The 23051-nt window shown below is 44.8% G+C and overlaps 3 protein-coding genes and 1 pseudogene across 5 annotated transcripts; 2 read left to right on the top strand and 2 right to left on the bottom strand.

Annotated features, from left to right (window-relative positions):
* The window catches only part of LOC112216816, a 29335-nt pseudogene extending 25152 nt beyond the window's left edge, over positions 1-4183 (top strand).
* A 1566-nt stretch (positions 4184-5749) lies between these two features.
* On the bottom strand, positions 5750-12758 carry LOC112216819 (KICSTOR subunit 2). Of its 3 annotated transcripts, XM_024376911.2 has the most exons (5): positions 12671-12758; positions 12365-12454; positions 11669-12284; positions 8092-8380; positions 5750-7414 (listed from the first exon to the last, which is right to left on the bottom strand). In XM_024376911.2, exons 3-5 carry the CDS (start codon positions 11907-11909, stop codon positions 6595-6597), a joined length of 1350 nt encoding a protein of 449 aa, XP_024232679.1. In that variant the 5' UTR covers positions 11910-12284; positions 12365-12454; positions 12671-12758; the 3' UTR covers positions 5750-6594. The 3 variants fall into 3 exon arrangements, with proteins under 3 accessions (XP_024232679.1, XP_042156036.1, XP_042156037.1); XM_042300102.1 differs by having other exon boundaries at positions 12365-12706; XM_042300103.1 differs by having other exon boundaries at positions 11669-12261; positions 12365-12706.
* Positions 8388-10964, bottom strand: LOC121839769. The gene is made up of 2 exons (XM_042300104.1): positions 10352-10964; positions 8388-10271 (listed from the first exon to the last, which is right to left on the bottom strand). The coding sequence occupies exons 1-2, from the start codon at positions 10382-10384 to the stop codon at positions 9567-9569; spliced, it is 738 nt and encodes a 245-aa protein (XP_042156038.1). The 5' UTR covers positions 10385-10964; the 3' UTR covers positions 8388-9566.
* Positions 12759-12853: 95 nt separating the features above from the next.
* On the top strand, positions 12854-22979 carry LOC112216820 (protein mono-ADP-ribosyltransferase PARP12). The gene is made up of 8 exons (XM_024376915.2): positions 12854-13461; positions 13873-14008; positions 15182-15446; positions 15540-15629; positions 17353-17479; positions 21482-21650; positions 21998-22118; positions 22347-22979. Exons 1-8 carry the CDS (start codon positions 13133-13135, stop codon positions 22445-22447), a joined length of 1338 nt encoding a protein of 445 aa, XP_024232683.1. The 5' UTR covers positions 12854-13132; the 3' UTR covers positions 22448-22979.
* Positions 22980-23051: the final 72 nt, after the last annotated feature.

Genomic DNA, 23051 nt, shown 5'->3' with positions numbered 1-23051 from the left:
TGGATATTTCAAACTTTTTTAACAAATCAAAAACTGAAAAATTGGGCGTGCAAAATTATTCAGACCCTTTACTTTCAGTGCAGCAAACTCTCTCCAGAAGTTCAGTGAGGATCTCTGAATGATCCAATGTTAACCTAAATGACTAATGATGATAAATACAATCCACCTGTGTGTAATCAAGTCTCCGTATAAATGCACCTGCACTGTGATAGTCTCAGAGGTCCGTTAAAAGCGCAGAGCGCATCATGAAGAACAAGGAACACACCAGGCAGGTCCGAGATACTGTTGTGAAGAAGTTTAAAGCCGGATTTGGATACCAACAGATTTCCCAAGCTTTAAACATCCCAAGGAGCACTGTGCAAGCGATAATATTGAAATGGAAGGAGTATCAGACCACTGCAAATCTACCAAGACCTGGCCGTCCCTCTAAACTTTCAGCTCATACAAGGAGAAGACTGATCAGAGATGCAGCCAAGAGGCCCATGATCACTCTGGATGAACTGCAGAGATCTACAGCTGAGGTGGGAGACTCTGTCCATAGGACAACAATCAGTCGTATATTGCACAAATCTGGCCTTTACGGAAGAGTGGCAAGAAGAAAGCCATTTCTTAAAGATATCTTTAAAAAGTGACGTTTAAAGTTTGCCACAAGCCACCTGGGAGACACACCAAACATGTGGAAGAAGGTGCTCTGGTCAGATGAAACCAAAATTGAACTTTTTGGCAACAATGCAAAACGTTATGTTTGGCGTAAAAGCAACACAGCTCATCACCCTGAACACACCATCCCCACTGTCAAACATGGTGGTGGCAGCATCATGGTTTGGGCCTGCTTTTCTTCAGCAGGGACAGGGAAGATGGTTAAAATTGATGGGAAGATGGATGGAGCCAAATACAGGACCATTCTGGAAGAAAACCTGATGGAGTCTGCAAAAGACCTGAGACTGGGACGGAGATTTGTCTTCCAACAAGACAATGATCCAAAACATAAAGCAAAATCTACAATGGAATGGTTCAAAAATAAACATATCCAGGTGTTAGAATGGCCAAGTCAAAGTCCAGACCTGAATCCAATCGAGAATCTGTGGAAAGAACTGAAAACTGCTGTTCACAAATGCTCTCCATCCAACCTCACTGAGCTCGAGCTGTTTTGCAAGGAGGAATGGGAAAAAATGTCAGTCTCTCGATGTGCAAAACTGATAGACATACCCCAAGCGACTTACAGCTGTAATCGCAGCAAAAGGTGGCGCTACAAAGTATTAACTTAAGGGGGCTGAATAATTTTGCACGCCCAATTTTTCAGTTTTTGATTTGTTAAAGTTTGAAATATCCAATAAATGTCGTTCCACTTCATGATTGTGTCCAACTTGTTGTTGATTCTTCACCAAAAAATACAGTTTTATATCTTTATGTTTGAAGCCTGAAATGTGGCAAAAGGTCGCAAAGTTCAAGGGGGCCGAATACTTTCGCAAGGCACTGTATATGTTTATGTATGGTATGGGGGATTGGAAGCGACAACCTATCAGCAATATTAAGCTGATCCACCCCATTAAAAAAAACAACAGGTCAGTAGTTACCCTGCCTGAGACCTACAACAGGTCAGTAGTTAATAACACACCACCGATCTATAACTTGCACAAAGGTAAGCTAGCGGTTTGTGGAGTGTATAGATTAAGTCAAGCGCTAATCTTAGTTAACGGTCTATACTATACGTCTCTCGACAGCAGCCACCGCAGGAAGCGGACTGACATTTTCCGCCGCCCCCTCGGTCGCTCTAAAGACCATGGTAACGTGGGTGTGTTGGAGAGGAACTCGCCTCCCGTCACTGGTCACTTCAGCCCGCGGGAGCTCCTTCTGGGGCGGAGCACTGGCTTAACCCCGCCTCTTGACAGCCCCGAGCGTCGTCGCCGTTCCACTGCTGCGGTGACAGTTACCGTGAGCCGCCACGATTCGCTGCGTCGGCCTGAAGACACGCCCATCCGGCGCTCCAGCAGCGGGCAACACGGCTTCAGCTCCAGAACCCTGGACCCAGACACACTGGCACAGGTACTCTCTAACACACACACATACAGTTGAAGTCGGAAGTTTACATACTTAGGTTGGAGTCATTAAAACTTGTTTTTCAACCACTCCACAAACTATAGTTTTGGAAAGTCGGTTAGTACATCTACTTTGTGCATGACACAAGTCATTTTTCACAGATTATTTCAGTTATATCACTGTATCACAATTCCAGTGGGTCAGAAGTTTACATACACTAAGTTGACTGTGCCATTAAACAGCTTTGAAAATTCCGTCATGGCTTTAGAAGCTTCTGATAGGCTAATTGACATAATTTGAGTCAATTGGAGGTGTACCTGCGGATGTATTTCAAGGCCTACCTTCAAACTCTGTGCCTCTTTGCTTGACATCATGGGAAAATCAAAAGAAATCGGCCTCAGAAAAAAGTTGTAGACCTCCACAAGTCTGGTTCATCCTTGGGAGCATTTTCCAAATGCCTGAAGGTACCACGTTCATCTCTACAAACAATAGTACGCAAGTATAAATACCATGGGACCACGCAGCTGTCATACCGCTCAGGAAGGAGACAAGTTCTGTCTCCTAGAGATAAATGTACTTTGGTGTGAAAAGTGCAAATCAATCCCAGAACAGCAAAGGACCTTGTGAAGATGCTGGAAGAAACGCGTACAAAAGTATCTATATCCACAATAATACGAGACCTATATCGACAGAACCTAAAAGGCCGCTCAGCAAGGAAGAAGCCACTGCTCAAAAACCGCCATAACAAAGCCAGACTACAGTTTGCAACTGCACATGGGGACAAAGACGGAACTTTTTGGTCCTCTGGTCTGATGAAACAAAAATAGAACTGTTTGGCCATAATGACCATTATTATATTTGGAGGAAAAAGGGGGAGGCTTGAAAGGCGAAGAACACCATTCCAACCGTGAAGCACAAGGGTGGCATCATCATGTTGTGGGGGTGCTTTGCTGCAGGAGGGACTGGTGCACTTCACAAAATAGATGGCATCATGAGGCTGGAAAATTATGTGGATATATTGAAGCAACATCTTAAGACCTTAAGACCTCAGTCAGGAAGTTAAAGCTTGGTCGCAAATGGGTCTTCCAAATGGACAATGACCCCAAAGTTGTGGCAAAATGGCTTAAGGACAACAAAGTCAAGGTTTTGGAGTGGCCATCACAAAGCCCTGACCTCAATCCCATAGAAAATGCGTGGGCAGAACTGAAAAAGCATGTGCATGCAAGGAGGCCTACAAACCTGACTCAGTTACACCAGCTCTGTCGGGAGGAACGGGCCAAAATTCACCCAACTTATTGTGGGAAGCTTGTGGAAGGCTACTCGAAACATTTGACCCAAGTTAAATAATTTAAAGGCAATGCTACCAAATATTAATTGAGTATGTAAACTTCTGACCCACTGGGAATGTGCTGAAATAAATCCTCTCTACTATTATTCTGACATTTCACATTCTTAAAATAAAGGGGTGCTCCAAACTGACCTAAATCAGGGAATATTTACTTGGATTAAATGTCAGGAATTGTGAAAAAGTGAGTTTAAATGTATTTGGCTAAGGTGTATGTAAACTTCCGACATCAACTGTACTTGCAGACAGACACCTGCTGCACACATCAAACTACACTTCATCTTATATGTTCTCTATTTCCTCCACCCTGCCTCGTTCCCATCTCTCCGTAGGATATAAAGGAGAGTGTGAGTGTGGCTCTGGGGCAGCTGAAGCAGATGGAGCGTGGGGGCTGCAGACCGGCTCCAGACGTGGTCCTGGACACTCTGGAGCAGGTTAAGAACAGCCCAATCACAGCCTGCTCCTCCGAGTCACCCAGCCCCCACAGCACCCCCTCCACCCCAGGGACTCCTGGTACCCCGAGTCCCCTTAGCCCTCTGAGCCCCCTCATTCCTCTCCCTGGCCCCCTCCCGCACCCGTCCGATCCACCAACCCCTCCCCCGACACCCTGGGCTCCTTCAAGCCTGTAGTGGGGACTCCACTCCGTATGGGGGCTCCACTTCGCCCCCAGCCCTGAGGCCCAAACCCCTGGTGCCCCCAAGAGTAACACCCCCCCTCTGCTGGACAAGTCCTGCACCATGTGATGAGCCAAACCAGGCCAACCCGGGCCAAAATAAAGAATAGGAGAACAGGGTACCTGCTTACTGTTTCGAAACTTGAACAAGGGTTGAAAGCAGTAGGACAGATCTGAAACGAAAAGGGTTTTATGTAGTAATACAAAATAATACATGATATACCATGATATTTATGTGTGTTGTCAGGTTGGTGTGTACTCTTGTTGGTGTATAGGAGTTAACTTTCTCCATGTATCGAAGCATTTATCAAAGGGTAGCTATGTAAAATGGGACTGCTGAATGGGAGAAGTACAAGAAAAAAGTATAAGCTAAAGAAAGCAGAACCCTATCCTGTAAAAGAGATGTAGTCACAGATGTGTGGGAAGTGTAGTTCTCCAGTGAAATGTAGTTTCAGTGATGTGAACGTTGATTATGTAATGACAATAGGCTCTTCATCTAATGAAGGTCTATCACCAAAAGGCTGCTGTATTCTTAGTGTAGTTAAATTGGCTGCTGTATCTACAAGCGATTTTCATTGGCGAAGCAAAAGAAAGGGACGATGCGGAGTGATGAGGTGCCTGATGGGTAAAGGGAGGCTCACAGTGTGTAAACAAGGGCGGATGTCTGATCTTTTTTATTTTCTATTTCACTTGGTTCCGCTGCTAAGCTCGCTAATGCCTCAACTGAAGCCTCTCGAGGCATTGGTGACAAAAATCACATTCTATTTAACCAATGTTCCCGTATTTAATTACGTTCAGCTCTCTATCGAATGTTCAGTGGGCACTAATGTCACAGGGCCGGCGGTGGCGTTAACCCTCACTACTAGAAAACAGCCTTCTCTTGTGTTCAACCGATACACGCACTCAGGCCAGGGGAAATCGTTTGGAGGTACAGTGGGTTAGGAGTTTGTAGAGTACGTTTCCCTCAGCCTGGGTATGTGTGATTTCTTTCCCCATTGCCCTGTTTGTCTGTGTGTGTTTTTCCTCTGCCTGCCCTCGTTCTGTTCCTTTGTAAGTGCGATGGTGGATAAAATGGATTATTCATGTCTGCCTTTAGTACCAGAACATGTGCAGGACAGGGGTGCGTGTGTGCTGGCACTTAGTTTGTATGTGGGAATATAGTGTGTCTGTTTGTGTTACACTGAAGTCACTAAATAACCTTAAGTTCACAGTAAGCAAACCGGGTGGGGCTCTTGGGTGTAAATGCCCAAAATACACTTGAACAACAGCACACTGAATGTGTCCTCTTTACTGGGTTGGGAACTGGTGTGTGTGCATGTTTGAGGAGTCCTGGGGATGTGTGTGTCAATGTGAAAGTGCCTTTTTTTTACCCTCGTCTTTGTGGGGAGTTGTAATCCACTCACGCATGTCCTGAACGAAGAGCAGCAGCACTTAGAATGAAATAATCAAAATGTTTTAGTAGAAGACTGAATTATGAATCCTAGAGTTAATCTATTGTGACATTGCACTTTGATGTATAGGAAAAATTGTGTACTTGGCATGTAGCATTATAACATGTGAACAGGTGCATTTTAAGGGATGTTGGATTCTCTCTGAATGTGTCTGATAATTAAAGGAAATGGTTTTGTCTGTTAGTGTTGCTGTATCTGAAACGCCTGAGCTTCCTAAAGACGAGCTCTTATAGCCAAATGCATAGTATCGATGTTGTATTTATATTATAAATAAAAAAAGGGAAGAAATTAACAAGTGCGTTTTGCATAGTCGATCCTTCATTATTGCCTTGTTTATCACCTGCTGGGTGTGGGGCCGGGATGGAGATGTGCTACAGTTGGCCGTCTGAACCCTCAGTCTTAAGAAGCTTCCCGAAAAGTGTGAAATCACATCTTATACACACATTAAGCTTTTTTTTCTACAGTCATTTGGGAATTAAACAGATGAATAAGTACAACTAAATAGAGGATGACATACGAGGAAAAAACAAAACAAATTAAGCACTTCTGTTGACGGTAAACAAACATCAATGTTAACAAAAGTATACAAATTAAGCAAAGGCTTTTTCAGTACATTGCACCATTATATCTCTGACGGGTAGGAAGTTGTCTGGCCTGTGATTGGAATAGAATCAGGTTAAATGTCTCAGTCAGTTCACTGTGAGAAGGCCACACTGCGTCAGTGACGCATCTCTTTTGGTCTAGAACTGATTTTACAAAACAAACTAAAAGATTCCAATCATGATGCTCAACAGAACAAGCAGTTGGACCACGGGTTGAAGCCATTCTCTGAATTAAAACAAGCCAATGTTGAGGTTCTAATTATATTTCAAGTAGTAAAGCAAAAGGTCCTGGCCGCCCATATTAAGAAGCTAAAACCAATCAGAATGTTGCAACAATGTCACTGGAAGCTTTCCTAATGATTAGACAACTTGTTCATCCTGTCTATGGAACAATGCCTGGTCTCTCTGTTATAAAGTTACACGCACACACCCATCTACCCCTTATGGGGACACAGTCAGTATATGAAGTAGGGCATCTCTCTCTCAGCCCTTGGAGCCAGGTTTGAGGGTGCTGAATGGTTTGGAGTTCCTCAGTGAGCCAGAGATCTCCTGCAGGAAGGCGGTGATGTGCGAGTCCTTCTCGGACTTCCTACCGTCGAAGATGACCACCAGGGTGAAGTGTGATTCCGGTCGGGTCAGGTAGTAAGTGCTCTGGACTTTGTCGTCATAGAAGTGTACCACCTTGTCCGGCGTGTTGAGCTCCGCCTCGAAATCGCCCATCATCATGATGACGTTGGGCCAGTGCGTGAGCGGCCGCTCACCCCCGGGAAGGGACACCACGGCGGGGAACTGCTCCACCCCTTTAGGCGCCTCGCGGTACGAGTGCGGGTGGTGGTAGCCATGGCCCTGGAAGCTGTCCAAGCCGCGGTTGTCAAACACCAGCGACACGTTGTTGGCATCGTGTTTGCGGATAAACAAACAGATCTTGCCATGGTAATCGGGCGCTGTGCGTGCCGTCAGGGCCTTCATGTCTGCGGACACCGTCTGGCGGCTCAGCGTCTCATGGAAGTAGAAGCTGAATTTAGCAAGGAGCGCCCCCTGGAAGCCCTGCAGCCACACGTACAGGTGGGGCGGCTGCACGGCTTTCTGGGACTGGCCTCCGAACAGGTGCTTGCGGGTCTCCCTCTGGCGCTGGAAGAGCTGTCCCCAGGCGGTCAGCTTAGAGCTAGCCCCATGCAGGCTGAGCAGGGCGGGCAGGAAGTGCCACTCTGACACCTGGGCCTGGCAGCGCAGGAGCTGTGTCACCACATCCACCTCTGTCTGGAAGCCCCCCTCCAAGCGGCCCAGGATGGGGTGGTGGAATCTGGGAGGGAGGGGGGGAGGAGATGGAGGGGGTCATTGGAGAGCAAGCTATTTCTAATATAAGGGAGAAATGCTGGTGGTGTCAGATGGCAGTCTAAAAACTGATCACACTGCACTACGAATCAATTGTGTTCACTATTCACCAAGACCAATTATCCTAATGATAAATAGCCTTATTGGTACTAATGCTGATTAATATACTGTAAGAGATGGACTGTGGCCGTGGAACAGTATTGGATGTTTCTGGTGTTCTCTGATGCTAAGGATGTGGCAACTGGGTGTGGAGGTGCTGGCCCTGATTAGCAGTTAATATCCTGTGTAGTCTCAATGCTGATTACGTTCCATGGCTGTGTCGACTGCTGTGCGAGAGAGTCACCTTCACCCCTGACTGCACAACCACCCGTGTGTGCCAGATCGTGACTCGCTGCAGTGTGAACTGCACCTCAGCTGCACAGTGGGCTTTTCTGTGTTGGGCTTGCTTTGGTTCCGGCTGAGCTAAATTTGATATCTGCTGATTTCAGCAGAAAGCTCCCCACCCCTCCCTCCCTGTCATGCTCCACCACCCGCCCCTCCCCCGCATACTCTTGCCGTCTCTTTTTTCCTGCAATTTCTCAGCCACACACACTATTACAGCCTGCACGCACAGCTGAGCTGAGCCACATGACACGCCCCACACACCTGGAGCTGTATTTCTGCACCACCGCCTCGAGGGTGGAGACCAGCTCCTCAGAGTTGATGTTCTTCTGGCTGCCCAGCGCATGCATCTTCTCGTACAGGTCAGCCATCTCCATGCGGGCCTGGGTGAAGTGGCACAGCTGCTCCGACAGGTGAGACAGCAGGCCCTCCAGGTAGGGAGGGGAGCCTGGCTGGGCGTGGCGCCCCATGGTCACCACCTTCCTCAGCGCGTTGAACAGGGAGGTGTAGATGGTGCGGATGGAGTCCTTGCGGCTGAAGAACGACTGGCCCCCTGCAAGAGTGGGTTATGATCCTGATTAACATATTGGAGCAACGTAGAGAAAACAGTCCATGTTGGAAATTGTTGTTTGGGGAGCTATAGCCTAACGTAGCTGACGTAAAAACACACCAGAGCGGAATCCCAACAACTGTTTTTCAGGGGAAATGGAAGTTAGGTTAAATACTGTATCTGTGCAAACCGGAAACATCCGTTTTCAGCCGACCCCTCAGAGAGTGGGGTAGACACGATGTGCTGTCTTTTTGTTCGGTGGGTTTTATCTGAGGTTGGCATCCAACGTTATGGTGCATTGCCACCACCTACTGTACTGGAGCATTTAAACTAATTTCCTGTATCCCCTTCTCCCTCAAACTAGATCTAAGCCTCTCTCTTACCCTCTGATTCTGCCCAGACTGGAGCAATACATGCTCAACTGTCTGTTTCCTGGCAATAATCACACTTTCCTGTTGGATGCTTTCCTATCACATTTAAGGACCTATTCAACTGGCTGTGTCCCACCTTTAATCTTGTAAAAATAGTCTCCCTTCCTGCTGTCCTCCCCTTAGTATCTATTCCACTACTCCTGCCATCGCTGCACCATCACTGTCCATATCAGGCTTTTTTACCTCTGCTGTGCTCATTGAAACTACAACATCAAACATCCCTACTACTAAGTGCTTGTTTAGCCAGTACATCAACTGCCTCGTTCCCCTCCAACCTCACATGGGCTGGGAAACAAGTAGATATTATCTGTATAACCATCTGTCTTATCCTGCCATGGGTTTGTAGTACCTCAAAGCAGGTCTTGTCTGCTACGTGAGCTAAATGATTGACTTCCTCCACACACTTCAAGTCCAACGGTATGGCCATCAGCTCCTCCGTATATACAGCCAGATGATCTGTACATACGTTCCGCCCATTCCTGCACTACAAATGATGACCCAGTGCATCCTGTCCTTGGATCTTTCGAACCATCTGTGTAAAGGGCCACAAAATCCCGACACACAGTATCCAGACGTCTCTTAGACAAATCAGATGGATCAACACGCTTCATATCTTTCTATAGTCTCTCCAACACTTCTTGATCAACTACTGGAGCCGGGAGTAGCCATGGTGGATTTACAGGAATAGCTAACGTTGGACTAAACTGCCCTCCATACAGTCCCATCTCCCCCTTGCCTGGGTATTACCCACCCAAAGTTCATATTCTGTCCTCGCTCATGTTCCCAGCATGCCTGTAAAATCCCTTTTGCAGGATGAGACACCCCATGTCCCTGTAGGTTGACCCAATAATTAATTGCCAGCTGCTGTCTCCTAATCTGCAATGGCATATCCCCCATCTCCACCTGTAGTGCCAGCCACTGGGGGCATATCCCCCATCTCCACCTGTAGTGCCAGCCACTGGGGGCATATCCCCCATCTCCACCTGTAGTGCCAGCCACTGGGGGCATATCCCCCATCTCCACCTGTAGTGCCAGCCACTGGGGGCATATCCCCCATCTCCACCTGTAGTGCCAGCCACTGGGGGCATATCCCCCATCTCCACCTGTAGTGCCAGCCACTGGGGGCATATCCCCCATCTCCACCTGTTTTGCCAGCCACTGGGGGCATATCCCCCATCTCTACCTGTAGTGCCAGCCACTGGGGGCATATCCCCCATCTCCACCTGTAGTGCCAGCCACTGGGGGCATATCCCCCATCTCCACCTGTAGTGCCAGCCACTGGGGGCATATCCCCCATCTCCACCTGTAGTGCCAGCCACTGGGGGCATATCCCCCATCTCCACCTGTAGTGCCAGCCACTGGGGGCATATCCCCCATCTCCACCTGTAGTGCCAGCCACTGGGGGCATATCCCCCATCTCCACCTGTAGTGCCAGCCACTGGGGGCATATCCCCCATCTCCACCTGTAGCGCCAGCCACTGGGGGCATATCCCCCATCTCCACCTGTAGTGCCAGCCACTGGGGGCATATCCCCCATCTCCACCTGTAGCGCAGTCACTGGGGACGTCTGAAACATCCCACTACATAGAGTCCTTGTATGACATCTAGCCTTTCCAAGGAGGTCCGAGCTGCCGAACCATACTCTACACTGCCATAGTCTATTACAGATCGGATCAATGCAACATACACAGTCCTCAATGAGGAACGCCCAGCCCCCCACTCCTTCCCAGTCAGACAGCACGTCACATTTAGCACCTTCTCACTTTCCCACCACGCTGTCAATGTGTTCTGCGCAGGTCAGTCTCGTGTCAAAGTACACCCCAAGGAACCGGAAGGACCCCATCCTCTACAAGTTATTTTTCATATGACCTCAAACATACCACATCTCCCACCTTCCTCCTGGTAAAGTGAGTTCTCTACAGAGAACCTGAATCATCACATTAATGCCCACCGCTCTACCTTGTCAATTGCTTCCTGTACCTTGCTGGCTATGTATGGCACATTTCTTCCCCATCATCTGAAAATAACGACCTCCCAATATCCGGCCATACCTGAGAGTAAACATCATTGACCATAATTGAGAACAGAAGTCTAATCACACTCCCCTGCTGTGTACCGTTATCCACCAGGTAGCTGCTTGATAGAGAATTCCCCACCCTCACCTGGATAGACCTTCCAAACAGGAAATCCTTGATCCAGTTGTACGTTTTTCCTCCTACCCCCATAATATCGCCGTGATATTAGCTGCTGAATATACAAGTCATACAAATTGTGGGCTTGTATCGCCACCTGCTGTTAGAAACCTACACTTCAACGTTATATTATGGAACGTGACTTTCTCGCCTGGATAATAACACCATGGTGATACTAGTCCCACTTGTGATAGGGTGGGTATACTTTGTGGGACGTTCCAACAGGAATCTGTTCAAAAAACTTCGTAAAGTACAAGGTTGCCAACAAACAACACAGTGGCGTCATCAATTCAACTAGTTGACTGAATAGGCATCAACTCACCACGTAGCGTATTCTTAATGTTTGTCCATAGGCTACCAGAGTGAGGACAGACATTTCACGGAATAAACGTGGTGAGTGAAAAACTTAAAATAGCCCACTATAGTAGGGAACCTGGTATCTTATTCTGCCGCTATACAACTTCGTATGCGTTGTTTGTTGACAACCTTGTTATTTACGACGTTTTTGAAACAGATTCCAAGTTGGAAAGTCCCACACATTATTCCCACCCTTGTAATAGGTTACAGTAATTGCACTGAGGGGTGTCCTTTTGCCACACGAATGAGTTTTGTAGTGAAACAAAAAAGTCATTTTCTGTTCGTGCGTGTTTACATGGGGTACTTTTTACCCAGCTTTTGTCCCAGGAACGTCATGTTGTGATAGGCTTTCTCCGCTGCGGAAAGGTGTGCGAAGGCGGCGAGGAGAGCGGCCCAAATGGCCCCTGCGCTCTTGCTGCTGTCCTTCTCTTTCTCCACATAGTCCTTCGCCCGGTCGAACGAGAACATTCCGAGCTGCGTGAAGAAACTCTCCAGAATCGCCCGCTCACGTGGCACCGGCCGCAGTTCGTCCTCACTCGGAGCCTCCGTCATGCTTTTAGAGGAGCTAATACAGCAAGTTAGCTATTCGATTCACAAGTCATTGCCGTACTAGCTAGATGCTACTGCTATCATGCTAGCTAGCCATCCATTTTTTAGCAACATCACTCTCGGCCCAATCTGTCAGAATGTATTGTTCATTTAGTACTGGCATATAACAAACTAAATTTAAAAAAAACATTATGCGTTAAATATAAATGTGTCTACAAATGTAACAAGCTTTCCGTAGACGCCATCTTGGTTTCATATCACAATACTACAGCAAATCAGAAGTGACTGGCGGGACCATGGGAAGAGTGGCAATCTGAACCTGTAGCGCCCTCTTCTGGCTTGGAGTGGTTCGAAACTACAAGTAGATACAGAAACACACTTGAATGGAAATATGAAAATAAATAGTTCCATTCCATAATTTTCGTTGGATAGAGCTATGTTAATATTTAAGTACTTACCAAGTTGTAGGGAGTGTCATGTCATCCCTATGCCATCGGAACGAAACACCACCTGGATTTACCATTTCTTTTCTCGTTAATACCTGCGTTCTGTTTTGTATGATGTAAGAATTTTTTTTTTTTTTAAACACCTGGATTTATCGTACAAAACATGCAAACAAACACTAAACGTAACATAATTTGGCTGTTAAAGTATCCTTGAACACCCTTCAGATTTGCTGGGGTAAGTGTTAGCAGCATTTGACATGAACTATTATTGACTGATTTCAATAGTCTAGAAAAAAATGTAATCTGCTAAAACCTTACACAGCACATTTTTTTGCCACACATGCAAGAAGAAGGTAAGGGTTATTGTTAAGGTTAGGGTAGGGACGTCCCAAGGGTACTGGATAGCACTGACCACTTTTTCATCTCAGCTGTTAATCAGTCACAGATGGATGAAGTAATCAGTGACCACAGACCCAGAGAGAGAGGGGAAAATTACACCACAACGACCAATAATGTTTATCAATGGTATAATATAGGGGCTAAAACTGATTGTGTGCCATATTGGTAACATATTATTGAAAATAGAACGCTTGATATTTAGAATCGGAACACTTTCCACTTTTATCCACAACGGGGCGACAATCGCCATTGCATTTCTGTGATGCTCTGAATTGAACTCGATCGCCCCTGCGTGGAGAAAAGTAGAACTACTAGCACTGACAATCTGTTGCTGGTTTTCTGCTTCCGCCTTCTCATCCGCAAATTAGAGAGGCACCAACAATGTCCAGCTACTCCAGAGTAATTCATCATGCCACCAGTATATTATGCAGCAACAAGGGTTCCCTGGCCCTCCAGCAATTGCACAGGAAAGTATTCCAGCGTGTTGAAATAACTGAGGACGACTTTTGGTACATCGTGAAGAAGTGTTCTCGGTTTGTTGCGGTGCGGAACCGAGAGAGGACGGACGAATGGGGAACTGACTGTGTGATTGTCGCCAAAACGTCGCTGCGACTGTGTAAAAATTACACAAAACAAGATTGCAGAGATTGCCAAGAGCTTCACCTTTGCAAATATTTTGTTTATGGAAACTGTAGATTTGGGAAAGGCAGGTAAGAGAAACCTCGACCGTGGTGAGTAGTTTTTGCTAGGTTGAAGAGGGGTGTGGCTAGCTAGCAGCAGCATAGCATATATGAGATAGCCATCACGCCCCCTTTTATTCTGTATTGATCAATCTGGACAAATAACACCTGCATCCTCTAGTCTAGTCCACTAATGTATGTAAAACTTGTGTTAGCACATGTATTAATATCATCAGGTATATTATAAATACAACATATTGCCATATGATGCAGAATTGCCTATTTGCTTAGATTAATTGATTTGGGACAAGGCATATCATGATCATGAGTTTTCAGTAGCCTACACAAAAACAAAATGATGCTTGATGTCTTTATGGAACACTCCTGTCTGTTTACCTACTCTACTCCGGTCTGTGTGTGTGTGCTGTTCTCTCTCTGTAGGAAGCAGTGTAAGTTCTCCCATGACGTGCGTTCAGAGCATAACTACACGCTCCTGAGGGAGTGCACTCTGCATGAGCTGCACGAGGATGACCTGTTCCTGTTACTGCTGCAGAATGATCCCACCCTGCTGCCGGAGGTAACGCATACACACATACACCAACAGATTGCAGCCCAAATAAATGCTTCACAGAAACACACACACACAAAATACAGCACAGGCCGCTCCACTACAGACTAGAGCCCCACTACACACCTGGATGGAGCCTTACCAGGGCCTGGCGGTCTCCATTAAGAAATGAGCCCAGTTCCAATCCCTAGCACCTCTCCCTAAGCCCTTGTAGACTTTCATATACCCTTTCTCCCTTAGATGAATACAGTAGAAAGGCAATGCTGTGTCTCATGCTCTCTTTGTGTGTGAATTTGTCTTGCTCCTTTAAGTAAAATGTGGGACGTTTCTGCATTACAGGTTTCTGCCCTCAGGGAGTGTAGCAGTGTTCTGAGTGCTCTTTGTGTACGAGCTCATGGGTAGAAGGCGTAGACCTCTATTTTTCTCTCACTCTTTTTATCTCTCTCTCATTCTATCTCCCCAAAGAGGGAAGGACAGGAGTAGCTTACATCCTGGCATTCCAGAGAAGGGAATTCTGGACAAGTCTATAGGCAGGTTCAGTGCCAGTGAGAAGTGAATCCTGCACACTGATTGGACGATACCGCTCCAAACTAGATGCACCCGTAATCTGATTGGACAACTATACGGAGACAAACAAGTTTCTCAAAAAGAAAAAGGAAAAAACACGTGTTCAGTTTTCCGAGAGTAATGTTGGCTCATCCAGTCTAAACAAATATCACAAGTAAATCGATGAAAAGGTTGAAAAGACAAAAGAAAAAAACACTATGAATACCATCACGTCCAGCCTAAAGCCCAGTGTGGGTGAAGAGTGATCTGTGATGAAGACAAGCCACCTTGAACCTGTGGGACTTCTTGTGTGTAAAAAAAAAAAAAAAAAAAAAAAAAAAATGAACAAAAAAAAAAAGAGCAAACAAAAGAATGTTATATTTTTTTTTAAGAATAAAAAAAAAATGGAAATATAAAAACTTACGCTGTTGATGTGGGTTTGTCCCCAGGAAGTATTCGTTACCCAGAGAGGTAAAGTAGAACTTCTTGGTGTGTGAGGTTAGATCATTTTTTGGCCGGTGACCATGTAAGCCTTCTAAAGGCAACTGCTTGACCCAGCCCCTCTGGTTGGCTATGTGTGACTGCATTTCCACGATGATTGTCTCTGACGTTGTTGCCGTGTGTTCCTGACGTCAGGTGTGCTCTCACTACAACAAGGGCTCCGGGCCCCACGGCGCATGTACCTTCAGGGACAGCTGCACCAAGGTGCACATGTGCATGCACTTTGTGCATGACGACTGCATGTTCGGGCCCAAGTGCAAGAGGCAGCATGTCATCGACCAGCATGGCCGCCGCATGCTGGAGGAGAGGGGCCTTAGCGGTGACATCATCAACGACCTTCCCTTCGTCTACCAGAACCTCTACCGCCTCAACACACCCACTACACCCTACACTGCTAAAGGTACGTAAATCCCTCACCTGGAGTGTGTGTGTGTGTTCTTTTGGCTTGATCTGCAGTATATGTGCATAATCCCTCTGTATATGTGTGTTTCAGAGCATGAGCTGGTCTCCAGTCCTGTGGTCAAGAAAGAGGACAGGAAGGAGATTTGTCTGCATTTCATACGCAAGAACTGTAGATTCCAGGGTGAGTGCTCTTCTCCTTGATGTGAAATATTTATTTATTTTTGCCTGTTCAAATTGTATTTGTCACATGCGCCGAATACAACAGGCTACCCCCTCCCTCCCCAGGCTATGAAACTATGAAATAACACATATGGAATCATGTTGTAATCAAAAAAGTGTTACAGGAATCAAAATATATTTTTGTATTTGAGATTCTTCAAAGTAGCCACCCTTTGTCTTGATGACAGTTTTGCACACTCTTGGCATTCTCTCAACCAGCTTCATGAGGTAGTCACCTGGAATGCATTTCAATTAACAGGTGTGCCTTGTTAATTTGTGGAATTTATTTTCTTCTTAACGTGTTTGAGCCAATCAGATGTGTTATGATAAGGTAGGGGTGGTATACAGAAGATAGCCTTATTTTGTAAAAGACCAAGTCCATATTATGTCAAGAACAGCTCAAAAATGCAAAGAGAAACAGAAAATGCCATGAAGCGCTATGATGAAACTGTCTCTCATGCGGACTACCACAGGAAAGGAATACCCAGAGTTAACTCTGCTGCAGAGGATAAGTTAACTGCACTGCAGATTGCAGCCTAAATAAATGCTTCACTGAGTTCAAGTAACAGTCATAACTCAACATCAACTGTTCAGAGGAGACTGCATGAATCTGGACTTCATGGTCAAATTGCTACAAAGAAACCACTACTAAAGGACACTAAGAAGAGACATGAAACGTGAGCAATGGACATTAGACCGGTGGAAATCTGTCCTTTGGTCTGATGAGTCAAAATTTGAGATTTTTAGTTCCAGCTGCCTTGTCTTTGTGAGACAGAGTAGGTGGATGGATTATCTCCACATGTGTGGTTCCCACCGTGAAGCATAGAGGAGGTGGTGTGATGGAATGGGGGTGCTTTGCTGGTGACACTGTTGGTGAATTATTTACACACTTAACCAGCATGGCTACCACATCGTTCTGCAGCGATACGCTATCCCATCTGGTTTGCGCTTAGGGGGACTATCATTTGTTTTTCAACAGTACAATGACTCAATAACACCTCCAGGCAATGTAAGGGCTATTTGACCAAGAAGGAGAGTGATGGAGTGCTGCATCAGATGACCTGGCCTCCACAATCACCCGACCTCAACCCAATTGAGATGGTTTGGGATGAGTTGGGCCGTAGAGTGAAGGAAAAGCAGCCAACAAGTGCTCAGCATATGTGGGAACTCCTTCAAGACTGTTGGAAAAGCATTCATCATGAAGCAGGTTGAGAGAATGCCAAGAGTGTGCAAAGGGTGACTACTTTGAACAATCTAAAATATATTTTGATTTGTTTAACACTTGGCTACTACATGATTCCATATGTGTTATTTCCTCGTTTTGATGTCTTCATTATTATTCTACAATGTAGAAAATAGTTTTTTTTAAATAAAGACAAACCCTTGAATGAGTAGGTGTGTCCAAACTTTTGACTTGTACTGTAGGTAGGGATAAAGTGACTGCATAGATAATTAACAGTGAGTAGCAGCAGTGTAAAAACAAAGGGAGAGGGGGGGGTTCAATGTAAATAGTCTGGGTGGCCGTTTGATTAATTGTTCACAGTCTTATAGCTTCGGTGTAGAAGCTGTTAAGGAGCCTTTTGGACCTAGACTTGGCGCTCCCCTTTTGGTATATTTTCTATGCTTTTGGTATGTTTGGTTGTGGTTCTTTCATGCTTGTTTGTGTAATGTGTTTGTGTGCCCAGACCAGTGTATCCGTGTGCATTTTAACTTGCCCTATAAGTGGGAGGTGTTTGATGGGAACGGCTGGATACGCCTGCATCACACTGAGGACATCGAGAGAGCCTTCTGTGACCCCCGGAACACACACAGGTCAGGGTTCACCACTGCCCACTAAAGTTGAAAGTGGACTCTCCCGCACCTTTCAAACCAAGACATTTTCCCTCCAACTTTAGCATCCTGCTAACTTTTATTTCCGCGAACCAACCTAGTCATGATTGCGGTAAAATTCTGCCTACGGCTTAGTATGAAATGTCGCCGTAATGCACTATGCTCTTAAAGGGAAATTCCACCCAAAACACCTGTATTTTTGTATTTTGAAAGTCCTATATCTTAACTTGATTGCTGACATGCAAAACAATTTGGGACTACATCAACAGTTGACTAATGAAACAAATACCAAAAGATAGTTTTTGGGAGTTTTTCTTTAAGCTCTTGATGGTAGCTCGGCAGCGCCCTTACTACTCTCCTCCTAGCTGTTTCAAACTTTGCGAGGCATGTCACTTCACCCATCTCTTCACCATGCCCAGCACATGAACTGTTTTCTTAACCGCACCTGGAAATAGTCATAAATAATTACTTTGGGAATAAATATCACTGAATGATGCACATATTGGAATAAAGTAGGCTAACTCAATTGAAGGCATCAAATTGTTGCTTACTGAAACTCCGGAAGTCATCATTGTTATAATACATTTGAAGCGTAGCCTTACCTGTGTGTGATCAACTATTTTAGCACCGTTTTGCGCTGCTTTGAGACAAGCGTGGGGCCTCTTAATAATTCAATCAATGTCAGAGTGTTATTTTCACTGAATCTCCATTTGGATGTTTGTTAGGCTACAATTAGGCTGTGGAAATGTTAGCGACGTTGAGGTGAGTGCTGCTCATGATCGTCTAGTTGGCTCATGTATTGACACTGATCAGAACATTTTGGCAGTATGTTATGTGGATTATTTTGCTCTTCACTTACAGTCGTTTAGTAGCCTAGTCCTATCTGACCAAAAGATTGGGACTTGTCTTAATCAATGTGATTATCTTTCTTTCTGTAGGATGTATTTGGTTAATTCTCTGTCTGGGAAAATAAGTAGAGGTGGTATAGCTCATCTATTTGTTCGCTCATCTATCACTGATAGAAACATTTAGCATGCAATAATGTAGCCTTAATCAAATATAGGCCTAACTCCAAAAGCCTGCAGAAGTTGTGAAATATGAACACGAGACATGCTTTTTAAAATATAGATTGCTACTTTTTTCAGTCGATTTCATGATAAAGATTCTCTCAATCTAAGACCCTACGCCTGCTCCCTAACAAAGCAGAGTGAGGGTAGGAAAGTGATGAAACGTGGGTTTACCTTGGGCTCTGTTTCAAAATAAAACTTTTTATATGACAGCGGTTCCACACTTTGCCATGACGGAAGTTGTGTGGGAAAAATATTCTTTGTATTTTATACGTTCGTACTATAAAATACACTGAACAAAAATGTGACCGACAACCTTATGTAGCAAAATGTAAAATAGCGTTTTTTTTTTTTTTACATTGGATAAAAGTAGAGACTCAGAGCCACAAAATGGTAAATCGAACAATGGGAAAGTACTTCTGTTTTTCGAAAGTTGATAAACTTGTAACCTCACTTTTGAGAAAATGTCCCTTGAATGTTTTGGTACACCTTTTTCTTTGTCTATTGTTCACACCCTCTTAAGCCATAGCTCCACCCATCTCTTTTTAATGATTCACATGTGAGGCCATGTGCTGAACAGTGTGAGTAAAGCAGTGTAGTAAACAACCAAAGATGTAGACTAAAAGTGGTGAAAGTAGTGGCCTACAATAAAGGAAAAACTCCAGGTGAAATACACTTCATTTAGTCCTTGGCCTATATCCTAATCTGACTTTGGTGCAGGTCATGTTGTTATTCACATTACAGTCTCTGGCAAACACACACTATATCAAATAAAAGCAAAGTATATTTGTCACAGGCACAGGATATAGAAGGTGTAAACGGTACAGTGAAATGGTTATCAAAAATAATGTATACATTTTTTATAATTATTAGATGATGCTTACCCAGACAGACACACTTGTCTAAATTGATGGGTCATGTGAAACAAATGCTATAACCACCTGCCAGCCACATCTGCCTAATTGGATTGGTCACTATTGTCTAGACATGTTCATGAAATACAATAAATAGATGGTCGTAATCACTCCCAGACACACCTGGCTAACTTGCTGGGTCATGTAATCTGGCAAAGTGGAGTCTTTTTGTTTAGACCTGTAGCAACAGATGAACCATAATCCCAACCTATACCGTTAGCATTACAAACTGATTGTCATAGCTAGCCACCATGCATGAAATGCTGTAGTATGAACCTGCAGGTAGCTAAAGCTTACCAGCTAGGTTCAATGTTAGCTAGCTAACATTAGGCTACAACTAGCAATGCAAATAGTTTTCTGAGATACTAGTAATATTACTACACAAATTATACTTGTAACATTAGCTAGCGAGCCAGCAAGCTACTGTTCTGTTCCCTAGCTAGCTAACAGTACGCTTTAACTTGCAATGAAAATGACTTTCTGACCAAATTTGAAATGTACAGTATAATATCTAAAAATGAAGCTAGATTCTTACCGTATACATGGATGAATGCTCCACGGCAGACTGGAACCCCTTTTTACTCCATTACAACTTGTTTGGCCCCCATTGTGTCAAGTCACTCCAGTTCACACTGACCGTGTGCAGAAAGTCGTCCGTCACAACTTTTCCCTCTGATCTTTGTCATAGCGCCTGCTAAATTGGTTAACTTGTATGCTCTCGTTGACTGGCCCTCGCTTCATATTCGTCGCCAAACCCACTGGCTCCAGGTCATCTATAAGTCTTTGCTAGGTAAAGCCCCACCTTTATCTCAGCTCACTGGTCACCATAGCAGTACCCACCCGAAGCACGCGCTCCAGGGTGGGTACTGGTCACTGGTCACTCCCAAACCAAGTCCTTCTTTGTCCGCCTTTCCTTCCAGTTCTCTGCTGCCAATGACTGGAACAAATTGCAAAAAACACTGAAGCTGGAGACTCATATCTACCTCACTAACTTTAAGTACCAGCTGTCAGAGCAGCTCACAGATCACGGCACCTGTACATAGCCCATCTGTAAATAGCCCATCCAACTACCTCATCCTGTTTTTTTGTGTGGTTTTTTTGCTCCTTTGCACCCCAGTATCTCTACTTGCACATTCATCTTTTGCACATCTATCACTCCAGTGTTTAATTGCTCAATTGTAATTAATTTGCCACTATGGCCTATTTATTGCCTACCTCTCTTATCTTACCTCATTTGCACACACTGTATATAGACTTTTTCTCTATTGTGTTATTGATTGTATGTTTTTTTTTGTAACTCTGTGGTAATTGTTTGTGTCGCACTGCTTTGCTTTATCTTGGCCAGACACAGTTGTAAATGAGAACTTGTTCTCAACTAGCCTACCTGGTTAAATAAAGGTGAAATAAAAATAAAATACATTCAGGGCACTGTTTTCGAGAGCAGTAGCAACACTTTTGCAGTTCTCCATTGACAACGTTATGTCTTTCAAAAAAGCTGCAGGAACAAGGATCATTTACACATACTGAGCAGCTCACGTTATAGACATAAGCATGCGAAATCGAAAACTGTGATTATTTTTTAAATTATTGAAACGAAACCGAACTTACCACAAAAAGCACTAATCGCTAAGCACTAGTAGTATCCTAAACCTATCGATGTTCCATTTAGCTGGGTGAATGGAATATGAATGACAGTCATCCAATATGGTGTAATAGAAATAAAGCCCTGCTCATGAAGTAAAAAACGTCCTCCCTCATCTTAAACGGCATCGACCACCACTGACGTCCCCCCATATCGGCCAACATGCACTCTCTCTCCTTAACTTGCCGGCATGTGCACGCGAGATATAAAAGGCTTATCCAAGCAAGAATGTGGTAAAAATAGAACGGTATGAACTGGGTTCTAATAAACATGAGCAGATTTGTTTTTACAGGCAACATACCGTAAGTCTGACTGTAAAATTAAAACAATCCATGAATGTCTCTCTCTCTCTCTCTCTCAGTCCGGGCTCTCGGCCAGTAGACTTCCTAACGATGACACAGGAGTCAGACCCCGTGCGGCGCCTGTCCACGGTTTCCTCGGTAACAAAGCCGGCTCACTACATCCTGACCACTGAGTGGCTGTGGTACTACAAGGGCGACCACGAGAACTGGATTGAGTTTGGAAGACCCGTGAGTCTGGAGGGAGAAGGGGAGGCATTGAGTTCTGTGGTGGTTGTTTTGTGGTTGAGATATGGTTGTGAGGATTCAGTGATGTTAAGTTGTATTGGTGCTGTTATGGTTTAAGAGCATTCATTATTGATCAGGGCCAAGATTCAATGCAAGGCGCTCTATAGAGCAGCACATTACTCTCAAGTTTTAATTTAGCATGAGCCGACATGCACAGCGTTTACTGTGAATGCTATCTCCACGAATGTCGGGGAAATTACCATTAAAGGGCGCATTGTCGGCAGTCCAGTGTGCTGCTCTATAAAACGCCTTGGATTGAATCCTAAAATATGTGCTGGTGTTGTGGTCAGGACGATAAACAGCGTACGACATCCCTCTCGTCCCGGGAGCTGGAAGAAGCGTACCTGGCAGACAGATCTGCTGAGGTCACCATTATGAAAGGTCACCGCAACTACTACCTCAGTTTTCAAGGTAAAGCCCTTGTTACACCCCCAACATGTGCCTGCACTGAAATAGCTGTGTAAGAAATGAACCTGATCAATATGTTTATATCAAAAACGTACAGGGACCAGGACGAGGAGTCATTCATCTTTGACCTCTCCCTTCCTTCTTTTTTTATTGTACCCTTCCTTTCTCTACCCTCATTTCCTCTGCCCCTCTCCTCATCAACTTGTCCTCCACTTTCAAACCTTCCTGTAGACATGTACCAGCGGAACCCCAAACACAACACCAAGAGGAGGGTGCGTCGCCGACCACGCTTCATCTCCATCATGGAAGTGGAGAACAAGACTGCACCGTAGAGAGAGAGAAGATAAAGAGGAGGAATAAATGGGCAGATCTGTTCCTCTCTGAATGAATGGAGTACATTTTACTCTGGATCTGGTGAGTGGGGATAAATTGGACTGGCTGACAGTCACCCCAATACAACACAGTATGTAAATCACTCAATACCACAGGGACGACTACCAGGTACAGCCAGGAAGAGCCAGCGATGGGAAGTCCGTGTGTTCAAATAATGTTAGTGATATAATATGCATTTTGTTTGCAATCATTTTTTGGGGGGTTCATTGGGAAACCTGGTGCCCTCAACTGAAGTCTGTTTTTACGTTTCCTGTAAGCAAGTAATCAATATCTAGGTACAACTCATCTTTTATGTACAAACTGTCTGACTGTAGACAAATGAGTAAGTTTTTTTTTGTGTGTATATTTTAACATTTAGAATATCTATCAAGTTATGAGTTAATCGCGGTCTGTAGTATATAACTCTATTTCCTAGCATGCATCTCTATATTTGTGTGAAGATGTGATAATAAACTATAGACTGGTCTGCCATGTTTATTTGTGGAATAGTTTTGTCTATTTTATGTTATTCAAGACCATACTCAAACTATCATTTGCATGTAT

The sequence above is a fragment of the Oncorhynchus tshawytscha genome, linkage group LG17 (assembly GCF_018296145.1).
Source record: "Oncorhynchus tshawytscha isolate Ot180627B linkage group LG17, Otsh_v2.0, whole genome shotgun sequence".
In the NCBI taxonomy this organism is placed as follows: domain Eukaryota; kingdom Metazoa; phylum Chordata; class Actinopteri; order Salmoniformes; family Salmonidae; genus Oncorhynchus; species Oncorhynchus tshawytscha.
This window is presented reverse-complemented; position numbering and strand designations above follow the sequence as displayed.